This window comes from Tympanuchus pallidicinctus, unplaced genomic scaffold (genome assembly GCF_026119805.1).
Source record: "Tympanuchus pallidicinctus isolate F22 unplaced genomic scaffold, pur_lepc_1.0 scaffold18, whole genome shotgun sequence".
NCBI classification, from domain to species: Eukaryota; Metazoa; Chordata; class Aves; order Galliformes; family Phasianidae; genus Tympanuchus; species Tympanuchus pallidicinctus.
The window spans coordinates 5,271,088-5,291,752 of record NW_026294699.1 but is presented as its reverse complement, the minus strand read 5'-3'; the positions used below and the strand labels follow the sequence as shown (position 1 = coordinate 5,291,752).

Genomic DNA, 20,665 nt, shown 5'->3' with positions numbered 1-20,665 from the left:
CAAATTGTTCAGGTATTTTGTTAATAATAGAACATCTAATGAGCTACAACTCATTTAGTTACCTTTAATTGATGAATTTTCCCAGTGAATACTTTCTGTTAATCATACAGAGATTTGTCTCGATTTGTTAAATTTCAGTATGCATTATTCATCACAGTGTTTGTGAAACTCTTACTTCTGTACAATTGGTTTGTGATTTAATAGCTCTGCAAATCCAGCCTCAGTGTTTCTGATCCTGCAAGTGAAACTCTTATCAGATGTAATCAGGTGACTCTGCTGTCCAGCTTGTCTGGGTTTACAGCTGTTTAAAACTTCCTTGTCTGAGTCACTCTGCCTCGTGTCACTTCTAAAGAAATCAGTTCTGCTGAAATGTAGACTTGTCTTTAAATGTACAGCTCTGGGTTCCAGCACACTTTCATGATAAATAACTTGTCTGCCATATGGAACGTATTATAAAAGAAAATTTACAGAATTGCAGAGCATGTAATTCCAAAGCTTCTTGCTGGTAGTGCTGGTGTTTTTAGTCTGTTATTTCAGTATTAAGTAATAGAGAAAAGTATCTCTTTTAAAAATAAAGTACCAGTATACAGCATTGGTACCTTAGAACAGATTGTATTTATTACACTTCTGTCTTGATTTCAACCTTAATTGATTGATTTTTAACCTTTTCTAGGTGGGATTCAAAGAAGCACACAGGATATGTTGGCTTAAAGAACCAGGGAGCAACTTGTTACATGAACAGTTTGTTACAGACTTTATTTTTCACAAATCAACTACGAAAGGTAATCAGTATGTGGGGAAAAGGAAATGAGATTGTTGTATATAGAAATGCTTCAAAACAGACCTGTCTGTCCCTTTTGCTTCCTTCATCCTCTTACAGAAGTTGTAATTTACATGGTCTGCACATCATACTTCAGGAAAAAGGAAGGAAGCTTCCTTTTCTAGTTTGAGTGTAGGCTTTTGGTTTTGTGAAAATAGACAGGAAACCTGGTGAAAAATCTGTGTTAAGGGATGTTTTTTAGCAACGCTAAGCATAAAATGTCTATTAATTGTAGTGAGAAAGGAAAAAAGGACTGATTCAACTTCTTACAGATCTGAAGGTATTTTCCTTAAATTAAAATGGAAGAATCAGTTGTGACTTCTCAACCCACCACATAATTAAAAAATAAGTATGACCATTTGTTCTGGTTTTCAGTTTGTTATGTGGCTGAATTATCTGACGTTGTGGCTTGTGTATTTGTGGTAATGAAAACATCGTAACTTCAGTATTTGAACAACTTTTATATTTGCTTTGTTCGTATGTTTTTTATTTACTACAGATGGTTCTTTTGTAGTGGAAAGAATAGAATTTTGACTTGTGGGCTTCATATCTCAGTGAAAAACAGGACAAAAGATAGTAGGTCACGTGTAAACTTGAAATAGTGCAGTAGCCTTACTGGTTAAAAACATAAGCCATGTCTTTGTATTGGAGTGTGGCTAGCTGGAGAATGGGAAAATATGTATATGGGAAGTTATAAGTACACCATTTATGTTGTTGGCATCTCCTGTTGATCCTGCCTACTTCATTCATTTACTTTTATTGGTGATTTGCATTCCTTAATTTACGAAAGTTTTCCGCTTCAAGGATTTTTGAAGACTCTTCTGTCATTCTTAATTCTTGATCTGTTCCTTTTGCTTTTTGTCGTGTACAGCTTCTCCCTGAGTGTTTAATGTCCGTGTTCTTGCCATCTGTGGTTATTGTAACTCTTAGTGATAGTTAAGTATTCTGACTTCTGCTTTCTCTTGAGTGTACAAGGTTGTTCCATTACTCTTTCTTTTCTCCAAAACTTTCCTTTTATTATATCATTTTTCACTGTGTTATCGTTATTATTTGTATCACAGTGACCTGCAAGTGTTCCTGTTGAGATTTTTCTTTTGCAGTGTTCTGTTTACTCTGAAGTGTTGCAAAAAATAGCATGTTGAGCTCCAGTAGCCTGTAACTGAGATCTTACCAGTGCCACACAAGAAAAAAATACTTGATTTGCTTTGCATGGTGCCTCTGGTCCTTTTTAGCAAGAGGTGTAGCTTTCACATTCAGTTTATCATTTGTTTTAATGCCTGATTTTTGCTCAGCGCTGATAATGTTTGTGACTTTTATGTTTTTGGACAACTTCACATTGCTCTTGAAAGAAAGATGTGTTTCTGTAATAGCTACATCTAATCCAATTGAGTAGTTCCTTTCAAGAATGTCTGGTAGTCAGTAAATCAATATGTACCATGACGTAATCTTCTGTGAAGAAGAAATTATTTTTGTGATACAGATTTGTTTCAACTGAACTAATCTTTTCAGGCATTCTCCTGCACTCCTTCCTCAGAGCCCAGATACATACCAGCACTTAGGGATCGTTAATATCTGGGTAGTGACCAAAGGAGAAAGCTTAATTTGCTAGCCAGGAACTGCAGCTTCCTTTTGGAAATGGTACTGGATTCTCTGCTCATTCTCCAGGTTTTCAGAGCACCTGTAAATAGAATAGTCACTAGAGGTTTTTTTGTAGACAGTTTTAGTACTCACTTGTTATTGTTAGAGATGGGAAGAGTCAGTGAGCTGACTGGTCTGAAAAGTGACATCTCTACAACATGTTCGTTTTCACTTGGAACCTATTTGTTCCTTTTAATACAATTATCACTAATTCCATTACTGCTGTTAGTCCTCTCTACTTAGGAGAAATAAAAATTGTTTTGCTGTTATTTGGAGCTTTGTTAACAGAGGAGTTGCTGTCAGGGATAGAGCTGGGGAAGCACACCCAATAGCAAGGGGAAGCCCATACCTGCAGGAAGTCAGACCTCTGAAGCGTGGGAGAGGATTAATGGAGAGATCTTTTCTGTGCTTTGTTTCCAAACAGCAGGCAGAGGATTCTCAGGTACCTGAAATGAAACATCTTTTCATTAGCAATTTGGTGGCTTTAGTGCTAGGGAATAAAGCAAAGGAAGTTGCTCTGCAGAGCATGTTTGTGACTGGCAAATGAATGCCACTGGCAAGGGACAGAGGTGGCTTCCCAGGTGGGGAGTCCAGGGCTGCTCTCAGAGCATGCCTGTTACTTCCCATGCCCATCATAGTGCCTGCAGCCTGTCTGTCTCTGCTTCATCCAAGAAGTTCGTTGCTGGTTCTCTTGAGCAGTCCCCTACGTTTTGTGAGCACGTTGCACAATGTCTGTAGCTATGCTAAAGTCATGTGTTGATGCAGTGCGTTCCTTCCTGATCAGCCTCTCCTTAATTTAGCCAGTATGTTTTGCCTTACCCTTAAATTTAATGCACAGTCTCCTCTTCTTAAGTAACTGTCTTGACTCTGAGCAGTGTCTTCAACCTTACCTGTCTCATTCTTTTGCACGTAACTATTCAGAGTCTTTCTCATATGTGTCTGGTGCTTTTAGCCATTGTCTGTTCGTGTCCCTGTCATTCTTATGTATTTGTTTCCTGGAGGAGCTTCTCAGGCACTAAAGATCCTGCTTTTTTCATATGATCAAAATGCCCAATTCCTTGATCCTTGAAAATCAGTTTACGAAGTCTGGGAGGGCAGAGCATGAAAAGAGAGGTTTGTGAAGGATTGTATTTGAGGGGTGATTTGTGTTTGTTTTAGGATGGAGAAACACTTTGCATTTTGGGAAATTGTTTCAGTTGTACTCACCTACAGAACCAAAGAAAGGCTGTATGTTAGAAGTTAATAATTCATTGGAACTTCAGAAGAAATGGGTGCTTTTATTCAACAGCATCTGGAGTGCAGTCATTAAAAACAAATTTTGAGCAATTATTTGATTATTATTTGAGAGATGCAGGAACGGATTTAGTCATAAGAATGACATGAGGAAATCAAATAACTAAATGCAAAAGACCTGATTTTTGTTTAGTTGCCATGATATTCTGAGCTCCTATTCATTCGTTTTAAAAGGAGACAGCTACATTGAGAACCACTAGGATGAATTTTAGCCTGCTGTAGTATCACTTAGGTTTGTCATGAAGGTTTTTTAGCATTTGATTGTTGATTATTCATAAGTAAATACAAAAATACCTTTGGAAAATGTATCTGCACAGGCTATATTGGAATATGTTTCTTTGTGTGATTTTTTTCATATCCAATTCACTTAAGCTTAACCAACTTGCTCGATTTTTGATTTTCGGGGAGCATTTACAAGATATTGAGAAACGGAGCAGAGGCTGATTGGATTCAGAAGACTTGAAACATGGTTGTTCAAATACTACCCATTCCCATACTTGCCACTGAAGACCAGCTCATAAAAGAGCTCATAAACCAGGGTTAGGGGGAGGTTAATTCTGCAAGATGCTGACTCATCTTGATGTTAGTGTTTTCAAGCAAAAAATAACTCTTGCAAAATCAAAGGGGTAATTTTAGCTATTGATGTTTAAATTGGAGTTTGCCCAAATCAGTCTAGTTAACTGTAACTCCGCATCAGGGTAACGAAAATAGAGAAGCAGCTGAAAGTGTGTGTGTGTATATATATACACATACGTATATATAGTTCTAATGGAGTTGTTTTGAAATCGTATGATCTGACCTGAGGGAAGAAATGGTCACAGCAGAGTGGTCAAACCATGCAGCACGTGTGCAGAGAGGTGTTGGAGCAGTGCTGCAGGAGGGCTCACTGGGCTCACGCTGGGCAGTGGGCTGCTTGGAGCTGGGTCTGTGAGCGGGGCGCAGCGCACACAGCCCCCCCGGCTGCCCTGCTGGAAGCTCTGCAGCCCTGCTTGGCCCCTTGGAACACCTGCTGAGCAGCTGCGTCACGATGAATTGATCCTAGCTGAGTGAAGCTGCGCGAGGTTGCTGGGTGGTTTCCCTGCTGGGCTGCTGAGAGGCTGTGAAGGATGATGGAGGTTTGGCAGATAAAACTTGTTCCTGAAGAATAAGGATGTGTTTTTTGTTTGTTTTTAAATATCGGTTGGTGAAAGTGGTTTAAGCAAGCTCTGAGATCTGCAAATGCAGAGCAAAGGAAGATGATTAAAATTGGGTGGCAATTGTTCCCTTCAACAGGATGTTTTCTCCTGTAATACTTAATAGCAGTGTCTCCTTTTTTCACTTATTATCCCCTTTCAAAGTTGTCTCTATTTTCTTTTTACGTTCAGAATTTTTGAGTGAGCATTTCTCTGTAAATAGCTTTTCTGTAGACGTTGACCTGAGGTTTCATGAGCAATCCCTTTTTCCTACCTGTTTGAGCTCTCCTGATGCCTGCGGGTTTATTTGCGTTTCTGTTTTCTGTGTGGTGTAATTAGTGAATTGATTTGATGAAGCTGTTTACTCTGTTTGCCAGGCAGTGATGCTATTCAGTAGGAATGAATGTATCAGAGAATCTCAGGGCTGCCTTCAGCATCCTCATGCTCCAGCTGTACCCTCTGGCTTCACTCTCCTGATGCCCTTTATGCTTTCATGTCGTGTGGTTTTTCCCCACAGTGGAGGTGATGGTAGTCACACAGAGCCAAGCTAAAGCACAAAGCAATTTATTTCCAAAATCCTGTAGCACTATCCAGTATATCAGATTCTACCGTAATGATTGTATGGACATAGGCGTGATAAATTGTTCATGTGCATTGAAAGCCTGAGTGTATTTACTTTCCTAGGGTAGAATAAGAGAACCATTTAGATAACATTACCACAAACAGAATCGGTTGTTCAGATCTTTGTAACCACTGTGCTCTAAGATGATTTTAGACAATTAATGTTTTCACATTACAGTAAAAAGATTTTTTTCTCATTCTTCTGGAGTGATGATTGAATGAATTGTATGAAGTTAAGTCACTGGAGAAGAAAGTGTGCATTAAATGATTTGAGCAATGAACTTTTTCCTTTGATACTAATTGAACTAAATACCTTTTCAGGCTGTGTACATGATGCCCACCGAAGGAGATGATTCATCCAAAAGTGTTCCTTTAGCATTGCAAAGAGTGTTTTATGAGCTGCAACATAGTGACAAACCAGTTGGAACTAAAAAATTAACAAAATCTTTTGGGTAAGTTTTGGAATTTTCAGCTATTATAGGTTTCATATAGTATTTCTTTGAAAAGGTTTCATTTAAATCATACCTTTTTGAGGTGCAGAGAAGTGTTAATACGGCATGTTAATTGCTAGTTTTTCATAGGTAGCTTGGGAAGGATTTTGTTAGTGATCAGAACCAACGGCAGCTGGTCCAGAAGTCAGGTTTTGGAATACAGAGTCATCAAACACTCGAGCAGTGGGGTTAGGATTTGCCATACCTGAAAGTTGTGCGACACGTTTGTCTAAGTAAAATTCAGAACCACACTGCGGTTCGTGTATTGTTCATCTCTCTCTTGTTTCTGTATTAAATGTAGGGAAATAGTAATGTGCATCTCCAGATTGTTAGGTTGACACCGCTGCCTGTCACAGCACTTTCTTAGGACTTACGAAGATCTTATATTTTCTCTCATCCTCATTTTAGAAACATCTATCCTGTATTCTGTTCTGTGATTTAACGCTTAAAGAGTATCTGTTGCATGGAGGAAAGCTGTCAGTCAGTACACATACACAGACACAATCTTTCTTTGCATTTTCTTTAGACTAGCACACTCTTCTCTTCTGTAAAACATCTGCTAAAAGCTTGGCTTTTATTTTCGCTTCCCTCCAGTACCCACTTCATTGCCTGGCTTCTCTTTGTGTGATACTCCTGTGAGACAGTGTTACAAAACATACTTTTGTATCTGGAACACACAGACAAATGGAAAATGGTTGTGCAGTATAGCTGTGCTGAGGACGGTGGTTTTATTGTTGGTTGTTTGCTTGCTTGATAGCTCAGCTGACCCCGTAAACAGAGAATTTTTTAATTGAAAATTGTTCTAAAATGTTATTTGCATTACTTCATTACATGTGTGTTTGTAAGCTCATCATTTGTAATAGTATTGAAAGGATTATTTAAAAATGGGTTAGAAAATAAATGGTCTTCTCTGCAGAGCTGTCCTGGTGTTCAGCATAACAATCCCATTTGTGAGCTCTCTGATTCTGTTAAAGCTGTAGAAGTGCTCTGCCCTGATAAGATTCTTTGAGCCCTTACATCTGTCCTTCTTTTCTCTGCACTTTTTGGGGTAAATTTAAAATGAAGTTGGTAACCTCAGTGCTCTGTCTGATGGCATCTTCTGCCTACTGGTACGTTTAGTTTATCAGCACTCCTATCCTGTTACACTAAAGGGATTTGCTGATATTGTAAATACTTCACCTTGAGTTAGTATCTTAACTGTGTCATCTTCAGTAGCATGAAGAGATCTTTCCTGAGGATGTTGCACGAGCTGAATTTTGTAGCTGAGGGCAACCTTTGGAAAATGTGCTCCTGCCTGCTTTGGTTATTGGGAAGGATTTTTTGAATGTGGTTGAAGATATATATATCATATAATATATATATTATATATATATATATTTTTTTTTCCCCTTTAAATTAAAGGGAAGTTTCTAACGTGGTGATACCTACTGTGTGGAGCTTTATTTTGTGCTGGGCCCTATGACTGTCTGAGGAACATAAATAAGCTTGGCTTCAAACTGATGTTGTCAGAAAGTCCTCTTGAAATCCTAGTATTAGGATATCACCTTTTCTTTGTTTTTTTTTTTTTTTTTGTTTTTTTTTTTTTGTTTTTTTTTTGTCCTTTTAAGTTGTCAAATGCTTAAAGCCTACAGATTCAGAAGATTATTTTCCATTCCTAATTATATCCAGTGGATTACTTCAATGATCTTGCTCAAGTGAGGACCCCACACAGCTATTTCAGCCTGCTTTTGGGAGTAGCGTACTGCAGTGCTGATGAATCACTGAGAGTGGGAGGGGAAAGTGAGGCTGATACTGTTCCTGACTGCCCCTCTGCTTCTGGCTTCTAGAGCATGGGGTTGAACCTTTAGCTCACGTGGAAGCCTGTGGTAAATACAGCTTATTTTACATAGTGGAAATGATGGCTGTTGAAAGAAGAGCTGTTAGAGTCCCAAACTCAAGAATGCTTCTTGAATCTAAGGAGTTTCTTTGACAAAATATTTTGTGGTGAAACTGAAAACAGCTCCTTTATGCTTGTTCCCTTTTACTTAAGGCAGGGGCCATGGCAGCCTTGCTGCAGTGTGTACCTTGGCCACTGAGGAGGCCTTTGAAGCCCATGTTGTAGCTGTGCCATTCACACAGCTGTTTGCAGATGTACGGCACAGGTGGTGTGGAAGCGTTCAGTAACATGGATGTGTCCTTGGAGCTACTGTGCATCCAAGATTAACTGCTCAGATGAGCACAAAGGAGCCCCTATTTCTTAGAAATCCATTTGCTTCTTCTGGTGAGCGTAAATTTGCCTTGAACACGACTTAACTACACATGAAGGGCACTCGGTGCGGAGGCAGTGAGAAGCACGTTGAGGAAACTATTCTGACAGCACTGAGTTGCTCCCGGGCCTTTTCTTAAGTGTTTTTTGACGTGAACTGAGAATAGGTTTTAAACTGGAAGCGTTCTGCTAGCAAGAGCCTGACTTTAGGCTCTTCCCATGGCTTGGGCTGCTTTACCACTGCCTGTCTCCAGGACTGCAGAAGGAAGGGAGATGGGTGCAGGGCTGCCCACGTGTTCGTGCTCTTCCTGCTCTGAGCTCGGGGTACTGAAAGGAGAAACGGATCCAGGAGCAGTGTATGCCTGAGGAACTCGTGCACCAGGCAGTACTGTCCCTTAGAGTCTGTGTATTTTGCTGTGCATCGCATCGTTGATTTCTGAGGAGAAACCATGTAAATGTCTTCTGAACTGTAAATTTTCTTTATGACACAGTAATTTTGTACTGATTTCTCTTGCAAAGGTGGGAAACTTTAGACAGCTTCATGCAACACGATGTCCAGGAGTTATGTCGAGTGGTATGATTTTGCTGTTTCTTACTGACACGTCTTGATGTTGTGTGTGTATAAGTAGGTTGCTCCAAAAGTATTGCCTCCTATTTATTTCCATGGAACCTACAATCAAGTGCAATAACACTTTTGATAGAGTACATTCTCTGCTACAAAACATTATTTTTCAACATAGTCACCACTGTTAGCTGTGCGTTTCTGCCAGTGAACAAGAGCCTACATGCCACGCTCATAAAAATCTGCCCCAGTAGAGGTGACCCACTGCTGTAATGCACCACTGCCTGCAACCCTGTGCTCACATCCACTGTTTGGTCTGCATAAACATTCAGCAGGTGTCAGTGAATGTCATTAACTGCAGTTTTTTCTGCTTGGAGTTCAGTGACACACCTTTGCTTCATATGTTCTTCAGTGTCAGACACCAATGTGTCAGACTGCCCCTCTGTTGCCATCTGTCAGCAGTAAGATGTAAGGGGATGTTAGTGGGAAGGTTCAACCAATACTGCCATCCCAGTATCTGCCTCTGATGTCGTGGGCCAGCATCATAAAATACATTTTGGAGCAGCCAACGTAATACAAATTAGTAAAGTTCCTGGTTATGCTGACAGTAATTAGTTTAAATTAAGTCAGTAAGGCTTAAGAGCTTTTGCCTTGATTTATTTATTATTTTTTAAGAATGGGATTGGTTGTGGCCTTTTGAGGGTGAGGATTTTGAAAAGGACGGGGAAGGCTGAAAATTAGATAGAGTGTATGAGTGGTCCTTAAACTACTGTAGAGAGGAATATAGTTCTGAAGATAGAAGTGCATTACACCTGTGAGGTTTTCACACTCAAAGATGGTTTCTGAGGTGGTCCTCAGGGGAAGGTTCTAAGGGGAAGAGGAGGATTTGAAGGATTAGAGGAGATGCAAGTGAGAATAGACTAAAACTTTTAATGGAAGTAGCTTAATGTTTAAATTAGTGAAGTAGCAATTCATAAGTGATGAATGAATCAGAAACTGCATGTTTATCCTGTGTGAAAAAAAAAATTGATTTTTCTTTCAGCTGCTTGATAATGTGGAAAATAAAATGAAAGGCACATGTGTAGAAGGCACTATTCCGAAGTTGTTCAGAGGAAAGATGGTGGTATGTATTTAATCTGTTAATATTTCTGAAAATTAACTGTGTTACTTTGTACATATTGAAATTCTGTCTTGTTTATTTTTGTTTACAGTCTTATATCCAATGCAAACATGTAGACTATCGATCTGAACGAATAGAAGATTATTATGATATCCAGCTAAGTATAAAGGGAAAGAAAAATAGTAAGTGATACTTTGAAATATGCACCAATGAAATACCTGAACGTATTGGGCTGTTTTTTACTAATGAGTTTGATACCTGCAGATTTCAAATTTGGTTTTTTTTTTTTGTTGCTCATCATTTTTGAAAGATCTTTTGTTTAATTTCAGAGGAGATGTGTTTTTATGTTCAGTCATTTACCCTTTCTCCCATTCCCTTTCCTTGCTCCTTCCCACCTAATTAATTCTCTGAGAACTCTGAATTGTAGGAGTTTTACGGGTGTAATAAAATAGTTTATGATGCCATCTTAATAACAGTAGTGTTTTCACAATAAGTTATAATTTATATATGGAGATTAATTTGTGGGGAATAGATTCTTATTCAGGCTTGACTGCAACAAGCAGATAACAAGAACAAACTCAGCAGAGCATCCTTGTAGTGGTCCCTTATCATCACTTTACCGAGTACTTGGCATACAAGACATAGAAAAGAATGTGTAAGACTCTAGCAGACAAAATCATCTAGCTTGATATTTAGCAGCTGCAGTGAGAACAGGAGAATTGGCAGACAGTTGTAACTGTGGTTTTAAAATCTGTTGAAATTCCTGTTTTGCCTCTACAATTTTGGTGTGTTTCTTGATGTTCTTAAACAATATAGCAATAAAGACAAATATTCAAATACAAGTTCTGATGTCTTAATGTGTTATTTGCTGGATACTTTAAGCCCCCAGGCTCGAGTGAACTTATATTTTTTCTTCTTTCCCTACTATTTGCCAATCTTTTTCATGTAGTTTTTGAATCCTTCATTGACTATGTTGCAGTGGAGCAGTTGGATGGTGATAACAAGTATGATGCAGGAGAGCATGGCTTGCAGGTATTTTTATTCCTTGATTTTAAAATTTATTTCTATGTTCTTGATAACATAAGAGTTATAGTAGCAAAAAAATTTGCTACTGGTACAATGTTTTGAGATTGTACCAACAGATCTTGTTCATTTTTCTCTTTACGCAAGCATTTGTGTAGTTCCTCTTAATTGCTTTTAAATTTCTCAGAATGGAGCTTGGACTTGAAAACAGTCCAATCAGCAGTAAATGTTGCTTTTGTATTTAAAAGATTTCTAGTGACAAGGATGATTTTCACAATGAACTTCTTCTGAGAATTCATTTAAGACCGTCCCATTTGCCTACTGAACAAGCAGCATAGCTCTGAAAGTTCCATCAGGACGCCGTTTTTCTGTCATCGTTAAGAACTCCATATCAGCCTGTGCAGTTTGAACCATTTATCCGTGTGTGTGTTCCTGAGCTTTTCAGCTGTACTTTGTTGCTTCCACTGTAGGAAGGAGAAGTCCTTCCCTCCCACCTAGGTCTTATTTTTGCAGCTTCCATATAGCAGATCCTGTCAGTAACATTCTGTATATTCTTAGGTGTTCTCAGGAAGCAGCATTTGGTAGCCAAGTATCTGTTGGCAGGGTGCAGTGGACGTGAAATTCCTAACTGATCAGAAATTAGTTTTTGCCTCAGTATTTTTTTAAGTTTCATGTACACACGACTTGCTTGTAATGAAATATTCACGTGTGCTTGCGTGGGTGACTTGGATTTAAGTGAAGCGATTTCTTGGTTAGTGATGCTGCTGGAGTCACTCGTGGAAGGTTCAGAACTGGAGCAGAAGCTGACTATTCTTTGCATGTTGTTGTGTGTCAAGCCTATAAGACAGAAGTCCATAGGAACATGTCTGCAGCAGGCAGGTATTTTAAATTGTTAAAAATCTTGCACTTTCAAGCCTCTGTTTCCTTTAAAATATGTAGGAGGCAGAGAAAGGTGTGAAGTTCCTAACCTTGCCACCAGTGCTACATCTACAGCTCATGAGATTTATGTATGATCCACAGACTGATCAAAACATCAAGATAAATGATAGGTAAGTGTTCAGTGGAATTTTTCAGATGTAAAATTTGGACCTGTTGATGTACTTGATATAAAAAAAAATAATAGTGACAATAATAATTTGAAAAAAAAATCAATTCTTGAATCAACTCCAAGAGGAAGGTGTGTGTGTAGGTGTGTGTTAGAGGTCCCCAGAAGGTACACTGACTACCGTTTGGATTCTGAATTACATATGGAATACTGAGTCACTGACAGCTGTTGTATAAAGATTATTTCTATTCCATGTGAAAGCTGTGTAAAATCTACCAATGTATTCATATCCTGGATAGAATTGTTACTGTAACTTATTTACTTTTTGTAATTCTCCTTTGGCTTCAGTATTGGTGTTCTTCTTAATAGTGTGCATCTCCTAAATACAAATAAACCTGTCTTAATTCTCTTCAAAAATTAGGTTTGAGTTTCCTGAACAGTTGCCACTAGATGAATTTTTGCAAAAAACAGATCCTAAAGATCCTGCAAATTACATTCTTCACGCAGTTCTAGTACACAGTGGAGATAACCATGGTGGACATTATGTTGTTTACTTAAATCCAAAGGGTGATGGAAAAGTGAGTATTGAAAAACAGCTAAACCTATTTGTGTTTTGTAAGTAGGTATTTGATGTTTTCACGATGGGCAATTCTTTGCAATTGATGTTTGCTAACACAGCATGCTGGTGTGCTCACTTAGTGAAGTCAGATGTATTTGACTTGCCTTGTATTTATAGCAGAAATCAAACCCGCAGTCCTGGTGTCCAGTTCTTGCACTTTAGAGAGCAGCTTACATTTGGAGGTGTAAAGACCCACTTGCCTTCATAAAAGAAGCACCTTCCTATTTGCTGTTGGCTTCCACTAAAAGGCTGAGGGAATCCTTTCAGTCTTGTGCGTGTGTTGAATTTCTATAGCAAGCAAATTTTATTCTGCTTTTCTTCAGACTGACTTCATGCTGAAGCAAATCTGAATCTTTCTGTGACTCGGAAATTCAGCATCTTTGCATGTCTGACTGTTACAGGTTCAGGTGACTTGATCAGATTAGATGTTTATGGGTCAGGTGCCTCCTCCCTTGAGCTCACTGGATTTCTGTGTAAATGTTCACAGGAAAAGGAATACTCAGGTTTTACTGCGCATTTATTGCTATGTGTCTTTCACTGTGAATTGCTTTTGTTAGTTTTATTTAAAATTTCCTGTAAACTACTTTAAAATTACAAGAAATTACCATTTTGTATGTTGTACCATTGCTCTGTATATTTTGTAAAAAATAGGGTTAGTTATCTGAGCTTCATAGAGCAGTGTTAAATATGTGAGTCTTAAGGTGAATTATTTGTATAATTATCAAGCTAAAAACTTTCAGCATTCAGTGCAAACTGTTCATGTGCATCACTGAAGGTTTGGTTCTTATGGTCTCTGTGATGCTGTAGCAGGTAGCACCAGACTGAACTAGATTATTTTTTTTTACCTCCTGCTGCTTGAAGACAAATTCTGGTTACTTCAAAGAGCTGTAGATATGCTAGAAGTAGGATTCATGTGTCACCCCAGAACGTGTTTTTGGGTGTAAAATTACATTTATATAAAATTTTCTCTAGTGGTGTAAATTTGATGACGACGTTGTATCAAGATGTACAAAGGAAGAAGCAATTGAACACAACTATGGAGGCCACGACGACGACTTGTCTGTACGGCACTGCACGAATGCGTACATGTTGGTTTACATCAGGGAATCAAAATTAAGTATGTATCTTCTGCATGTGGTAGGCAGACATACTGCACTCAGCTGTGCTTCACTTGAACTGTGGACGAGAAGCTCTATGAGTTTTAGATGAACTTGTAGATTCTGTGGGGATCAGCCATCATTTCCCTTGCTTGTGGGAAGTGTGTTCTAATCCTCTGCTGCCTTCTTAGCACAGGAAGGCAAGACTACCAGCAGAGCGTTTTAGCCTTAATTGTTTTACAGGGTGGAGAATTAGTGACTTAAATCATAAAAACTAGAATTAATCCATTATAGGAATGTAGGTCTATTAAAAAACAATTGAGTGGTGGTAAATGTTTTTTTAAGCTTGAAATGAATATTGAATATTGAAATCTATGTTACTTATTTCGTGGAAGCAGTGTATTCTGGCTCAGGATAGAAAACACTACTTTTGCCAAAACACAATGATATCAAATCATGTTTTTAATTAAAAGATGAAAAAGTCTGGTTTTGACTTCAAGTCAGCAGAAGTGAAGTGTGTTTGGGAACCTCGTGTGATGTAAATTTTGAAATGATATCATAAAACCTTCTTTGTAGGTGAAGTCTTGCAGCCTGTCACAGACCACGATATTCCTCAACAACTTGTGGAAAGGCTACAAGAAGAGAAAAGAATAGAGGCTCAGAAGAGGAAGGAGAGGCAGGAAGCTCACCTCTACATGCAAGTGCAGGTCAGCTTTGGAAACAGATCAAGTTGCAGCTGCCTTCCCATTAAAATGCAGAATATTGAGCATCCAGGCAGCAAGACAAACCTTGATTTTCAGTTTTTGAACAAGTTTGGAAGTAATGTTTTCACTGAGATAAAAATTTCAGTGCTTCTGAGTATGTTTATATGTGCAGTCAGTACTAATGAAACACTGCTGTTCTGGGAAATCAAAGCGTGTTGCAGGCATTTCTGCTTTCTCTAGAAGCTGTAGTTGTTACTTGCTTGCATAGAAAAATAGTAAGTTCAAGTGAAAGGAGAAGGACTGGGTTATTTGAAAAGGCTGCCCTGCCACTGCTCTTCTATCTCCTTCAGGAATTATTTTCTAAAATTAGAATGTATCTAGCCATAGGCAGCAAGGCTGGACATCTGCCAAACTGAGCTCATCGAGTAGAAGCAGAAGGAGAGAGTGCTTATATTTGCAATTATCTTTTTGGAAAAGCCAGATGGACTAAATTGTTATGAATTGCCTTAAGGAACCCTGTTTATGGCTCTTTCCAGAGCCCATCTGGTGAAAGAAAATAAAATCCATTTTGCGTTTGCCTCCATATTTCTTTGCATGTTCTTGATGGAGTTCATAAGTGGAGGTGCTGGTGAAGTTAAGCTCATTCAAAACTATGTTTGCACAGGGGCTGTTTTCAGTGGAAGGTTGGCAGAGTTGCACCTTTTGTCTGTCAGTTAACAGCTGCAGCAGGTGCAGGAAGCATCCTCCTTGCTTTACACAGAATGTGCTGCTTTTTTCAGGCTTTTCTTTTTTAAAGTGCCACTGTTGTTGGAGTACATTTCCAAGATTGGGATCCAAGTGCTACCAATGTTTCATTGTTCAGAATTTGTAAGAATTACTTTATGTTTATTAGTTAGTGATTTGACTCGTGAAATTTCATTGTGGTCTACATAGGTAGAAGGAAGTTGTCTTTGTGAAAGCACAAAGCAAGCAGTGTGCTGCCATCCAGAGAGCCAGGGGCAGCGCATCGGAATGGTCGTAACATGGCACTGTGTGTGGAGCTGAGTTAATACAAACAGTAACCTTTAAATGTAAACTTTCAGATAGTAGCAGAGGATCAGTTCTGTGGCCACCAAGGTAACGACATGTATGATGAAGAAAAAGTGAAATACACCGTGTTCAAAGTATTAAAAAACTCCACGCTGACAGAATTTGTTCAGAACCTCTCTCAAACAATGGTAAGCTTTCTGTAGCTGACCGTGTGTGTTTGTTTTAGTATAATGTGTTCAGCTTAATCATTATCTTCTTCCAGTCCTTTTAAAATGCGAGTTCTGTTTGGCTTCAGTAAGCATCTTAATCTTTTTTGTTTCCTGTCACAACTTTAATTTTAGGGATTTCCCCAGGATCAGATCAGATTATGGCCAATGCAAGCTAGAAGTAATGGAACAAAAAGACCTGCAATGTTAGATAATGAAGCAGATGGCAATAAAACAGTAAGTATTCATTGATAAAGAACATTACTTCTGTATGTCATCTGTGATTCTCAGTTGGATTTCAGAATCTAACTTCAAGACATGAGTTTTTTAAGGGTTTCAATTTAATCTCCGTCTGGTAAAGTTTTATATTGGAGAGGACGAGAACTAGGTGATCTGTGAGGTCCTTTCCATCCCAAGCTTTTGTATGGATGCTAATACTTGAAATATGACATATTTCTTATGGCATACTTCTTACATAGAAAGTATTTCTTTCTATGAAGAGAACGTGTCATCCTAATTTATATGTTAGGTTTTGGATCTTCCTGAGTCTTGTGCTATTTGGCCAGAACAATGGATTTAATGAAATGTATTGCTTAGAATATAAAATATTTCATCTAAGTAGTACAAGTAGTCCTGTGTTTTTCTGGAGTTAATTTCCATGCATTAATAGTGATAACTGTAGGAGTATTTTCAAATGAAAAAGAGTTCAACTTTAAGGAAAATGTAATATTTTTGCTTCATTAAAATTTCATATGTCTTATCTGGCATTATTTCTCTTGATAAACTTCACAAATTTTCCTGTCATTAGCCCAGCTAGAAGAACTCCCACTCAGAGAGCATGTAAAAAAGTTTTGTGTCTGACAAAAATTTCAATAATATGAATTGTCATTTCATAATATGTTCTCCTGAGACTTTTTTTCTTCTTCCACGTTTTCCATTCAGATGATTGAGCTCAGTGACAATGAAAATCCATGGACAATATTTTTGGAAACAGTAGATCCAGAGATGGCTGCTACTGGAGCAACATTACCCAAGTTTGACAAAGATCGTAAGTTTATGTGCTAAATCTTGAGTAAATGCAAAATTCTTTGCGTGTATCTCAAGAAATGTTGTGTGCTCCTGGTTTTCAATGATGTCATTGATGTACTCATCAAATGACTGTGCTGGAATTGGTTTTTCTTGTACACCTTTTGCCCTCATTTCTCCCTAAGTGGATGGCATGTTTCAAATATCACTGGAATAATGGAATAATTTTCTATAAATATATGCAGGTTTATATAACTCCACCAATTATTGATGTTTTAAGGATATTGATCAGGTGAATGAAGGGACTTTTTTTTTTTATAGCTTAAAGAAAAATATCTAAGTGATTTTTCTCCAGACATGGTCAAATAAGCCTTATTTGAAACTGAATTTTGTATCTTAATTTCTAGATGATGTAATGTTGTTTCTGAAGATGTATGATCCGAAAACTCGGAGTTTGAATTATTGTGGACATATCTACACACCTATATCCTGTAAAATACGTAAGTTATGACTTGTAGAGACAGTTAGGTTGTGTATCTACTTTACTTCTAATATTAGATGTTTTCTTCAAATCAAAGATAGGCCACAGAGTGGGATTGTGGTTTCTCCTAATGCCTGTGCAGGTCCTCTGATGTTTATTTTTCCCAACATTGTGAAAATTTCTACAAGGCTGAAATCGTTGTCTTAACACAGCATTGGCAGCCAACTGCCTTGCTGTAGTTCTGTGACGTGGTACTGCTCCCTGTTTTTTCCCTTGTATTTTAGATTATTTTGCAGAATGAATTTCTGAAGTTGTGTTTAAAATACTCTTGTACAATGTTTCACAGTTGTAGCCTGAGAGCAGCTGCTTGGATTGATTTGGCTGTGACCCTTAGCTTTCATGAGTCCATTGAAAGAATTCAGCATGTGGCCACTGAGTTATAATGCCTTTCCATTTAAAATATTTCATTCTGTTGATTTGTACATACTTTGTGTTTTATTTTATTTATGTAAATGTTTCAGAAAGAGGTAGAAATGCTTTTCTGGAGAAAGAAATTTATTTAACCTCTCTGATATTGGATGGCTTTACACGTTTGCTGTTCAAATGAAGTGGAAGGAAACCTTAAAGGCTCTCTCTGGGTTGAATCTGAAGATGAGGAGCTTTAACCTTGAAGGCTCCATTCCTTAGAAAGGCATTTTAAAACTGTTTAATGAAAATAGAAGAAATTGGTTTTGTCTTCTTTTGCAGATAGGTCTTGCAAGCAGTGCAACACGTTTCATGCTCCTTTTCTTTTCCAATAGGTGACTTGCTTCCAGTTATGTGTGAGAGAGCAGGATTTCCACAAGAAACTAACCTTATCCTCTATGAGGTTTGGATTGACAGACTTGTTTATTGTAAAAACTGTAGTTGCTGTGCCAGTAGTGTGTTTCCTTTAAGGATGAATTGCTATGTGATAACATTCCGATATGTAATGATGACAAGAAAAATAACTAAGTTTGTGATGTAAAAAAAAAAAAAAAAAACAAAAACAAAAACAAAACAACCAAGGTTGAAATGTAAAGGTTGGTATGGGAGATACTATGCTGCTAAAGTTAGTAACCTTAATTGATATTCTCCTATCTTTCTGGAATCTGCATCAGTAGAAAGTGAATCTTTATGAGAATTTGATAATGCCAAGTGATAAAATACTTCAGGAAGTTACTTTTTAAAGTGCAGTATGGGTAAAACCAGTCAGTTTTACAACTAACAATGAAGTGTGTCAGTGTTAGCTAGGATTACATTTATCTAAGATATGCATGTCTGTACTTCTTTCTGTAGATAGAAGGTACAAGTTACCTTATTTGATTAAGTTTAATATTGTGACTTTTGCTTTTGTCTCTTGTTTATTCTGCCTGGTTCTTGTTCTTCCTTGCAGGAAGTTAAACCCAATTTAACAGAAAGGATTCAAGACTATGATGTGTCTCTTGATAAAGCTCTTGATGAACTCATGGATGGTGACATCATAGTGTTTCAGAAGTATGTATTTTAAAGGGCCAGTTTATTGCTACAATTAAATAACGTAGTTCAATTTGAAAGCAGAGCTTCCTTTAATTTAATGCTTTAACAGGAGTGAGGTATAGTTTTCCAGCAGTAAACATATTCTCAGCAGTTCTCATTTGATCATTCCAGGAAGATAGATAGTTGTTTTTTAATTACCACATCGCATCATTTAAGGAAATTCATCCTAGGTTAGAAAACTAATACTCATAAATATTAAAATATGTCTTGCTCTTCTGAAGAATGTGGTTCAGCAATACATCTGAGTTCTGCAGCTTTTTACTTGAAGCTATCATAACTCAGAGAAGAGCCTACCAGCAGTTCAGGGCTTGGGCTCTGTACCATTACTACTATACAAGCTCTTGACTTGAAGCTCCTTTCACCTTAGGACTGAACTGCTTTCCCTTTTCCTTTTATATGTGCTCACATCCATATTGGTCTGTGGTGATTCTCCCAGTTTGTTGTGTATGCAACTCATAGGTGCTTCAACTGGAGTCTTCTCCAAGGCAAAAGGAGAACTCCTCCTTATATCCATTTAAGGGATCTTTTATAAGCTTGTCAGGGCTATATATCAGCATCTCTATGCTCTCACTCCTGATGGTCACACCCAACTGTGTTGCTGTGTTTCTCTCCATGGGCTGACAGTGGGTGGAAGCCAGCTAGTCTATCTTCAGCACTCTTACCCCAGATTATGTGAGATGAATGTATTTCTCATGTCATGCCTTGGAACTCGCATTCCCTGTTGACCCAGTTGGTGTAATGCACCTTTGGCTGGCTGCTGACTTCTGGGTAAGTGCACAGCTTGTACCCTGGTGCTGTTTCTCTGCTGAGAAGATAGGGGTACCAGTCAGTAGTGACCCAAACCGGCATCTGTGCAGGTGGTTTTGCTCTTGTGCTCCAAGGAGTGCTGGCCTCTGTGCAAAGCAACTAATGCAGTCGTGTATAGAAAATCTGGCGGCGTTAATAAAGCCATGCACTGATGTGCCAGGGTGGAGAGGGAGGGAAGAGCACTGCTGGAATACTACAGTGAAACAAGTGGAGTCAGCCTATTGCCAGATTACCAAATTGTCCAGCACAGTGTGCAAGTGCATTTGCTCTTGAGCTGCACAGAAGTGTTCGAGGTGTGAGTCACTACTGACCGTGCTGGTTCCACTGCGTACAAGTGGCGGCTCTTTAACAAGGTTTCTTACCTTCCTTTCTGTGTTTCTCAACTGTCGCTGACACACTGTAGAACCTGTTTTGAAAGCCCTGGCTGTGTGTACGTGTAACAACGTAGTATGTAATGGTACCATCGTTTGTCTGCTCTTGTAGGGATGACCCAGAAAACGATAACAGTGAGCTGCCAACAGCTAAGGAATACTTCAGAGACCTCTATCATCGTGTGGATGTCATTTTCTGTGATAAAACCATCCCCAACGACCCAGGTTTTGTTGTTACTTTATCCAATAGGATGAATTACTTTCAGGCATGTATCCTATTTGTTTCTCTACATTTATTTCTTCGTGCTGAAAGTGCCATCTGCATTAATTCACAAAGGCATAATGAATGTTTTTTAGAGGAGAGCAGATAGGTTTTTATATATTACTTGCATTGTGGTAATGGAAAAATGAAGAAATGCTTAAAAGTATTAGTTGTATTAATAAAGAGTTAATTGGCAGCACAGTTCTTTACATACCATTCTGCTCTAGGAATTGATGTTCTGATGAAATAATGGATTTGCTTTCTAAACGTGTAAAATGTGCTCAATTTATTCAGCTGTTAATAGAAAAATACCTTGGGACAGCAATGATACCTGCTTTCCTCGTAGTTTAGCAGCACTATTAATTTTGTAGGCCAAATACTGCTTTCTCCACAAAGTGCTGTCTAGGACACAGTGTCAGGTAACAGATCAAATTTGTTGTGTTCATAAAGGGTGATTACAAGGCTTTTTAAAAGAA

General features: G+C 38.3%; 1 protein-coding gene across 2 annotated transcripts in view; it reads left to right on the top strand.

The window, feature by feature from the left end:
* USP7 (ubiquitin specific peptidase 7) overlaps nt 1-20,665 on the top strand; it is a 61,845-nt gene that overhangs the window by 31,465 nt on the left and 9,715 nt on the right. For both annotated transcript variants that reach the window (XM_052680167.1, XM_052680166.1), the window contains 17 exons: nt 674-782; nt 5,866-5,996; nt 8,800-8,854; nt 9,885-9,965; nt 10,054-10,144; nt 10,912-10,994; nt 11,925-12,034; nt 12,452-12,608; nt 13,622-13,766; nt 14,323-14,453; nt 15,533-15,667; nt 15,821-15,922; nt 16,628-16,733; nt 17,119-17,211; nt 17,993-18,060; nt 18,607-18,707; nt 20,040-20,193. In XM_052680167.1, the coding sequence (XP_052536127.1) occupies nt 674-782; nt 5,866-5,996; nt 8,800-8,854; nt 9,885-9,965; nt 10,054-10,144; nt 10,912-10,994; nt 11,925-12,034; nt 12,452-12,608; nt 13,622-13,766; nt 14,323-14,453; nt 15,533-15,667; nt 15,821-15,922; nt 16,628-16,733; nt 17,119-17,211; nt 17,993-18,060; nt 18,607-18,707; nt 20,040-20,193 (1,852 nt within the window). The remainder of the gene's footprint in view (nt 1-673; nt 783-5,865; nt 5,997-8,799; nt 8,855-9,884; nt 9,966-10,053; nt 10,145-10,911; nt 10,995-11,924; nt 12,035-12,451; nt 12,609-13,621; nt 13,767-14,322; nt 14,454-15,532; nt 15,668-15,820; nt 15,923-16,627; nt 16,734-17,118; nt 17,212-17,992; nt 18,061-18,606; nt 18,708-20,039; nt 20,194-20,665) is intronic.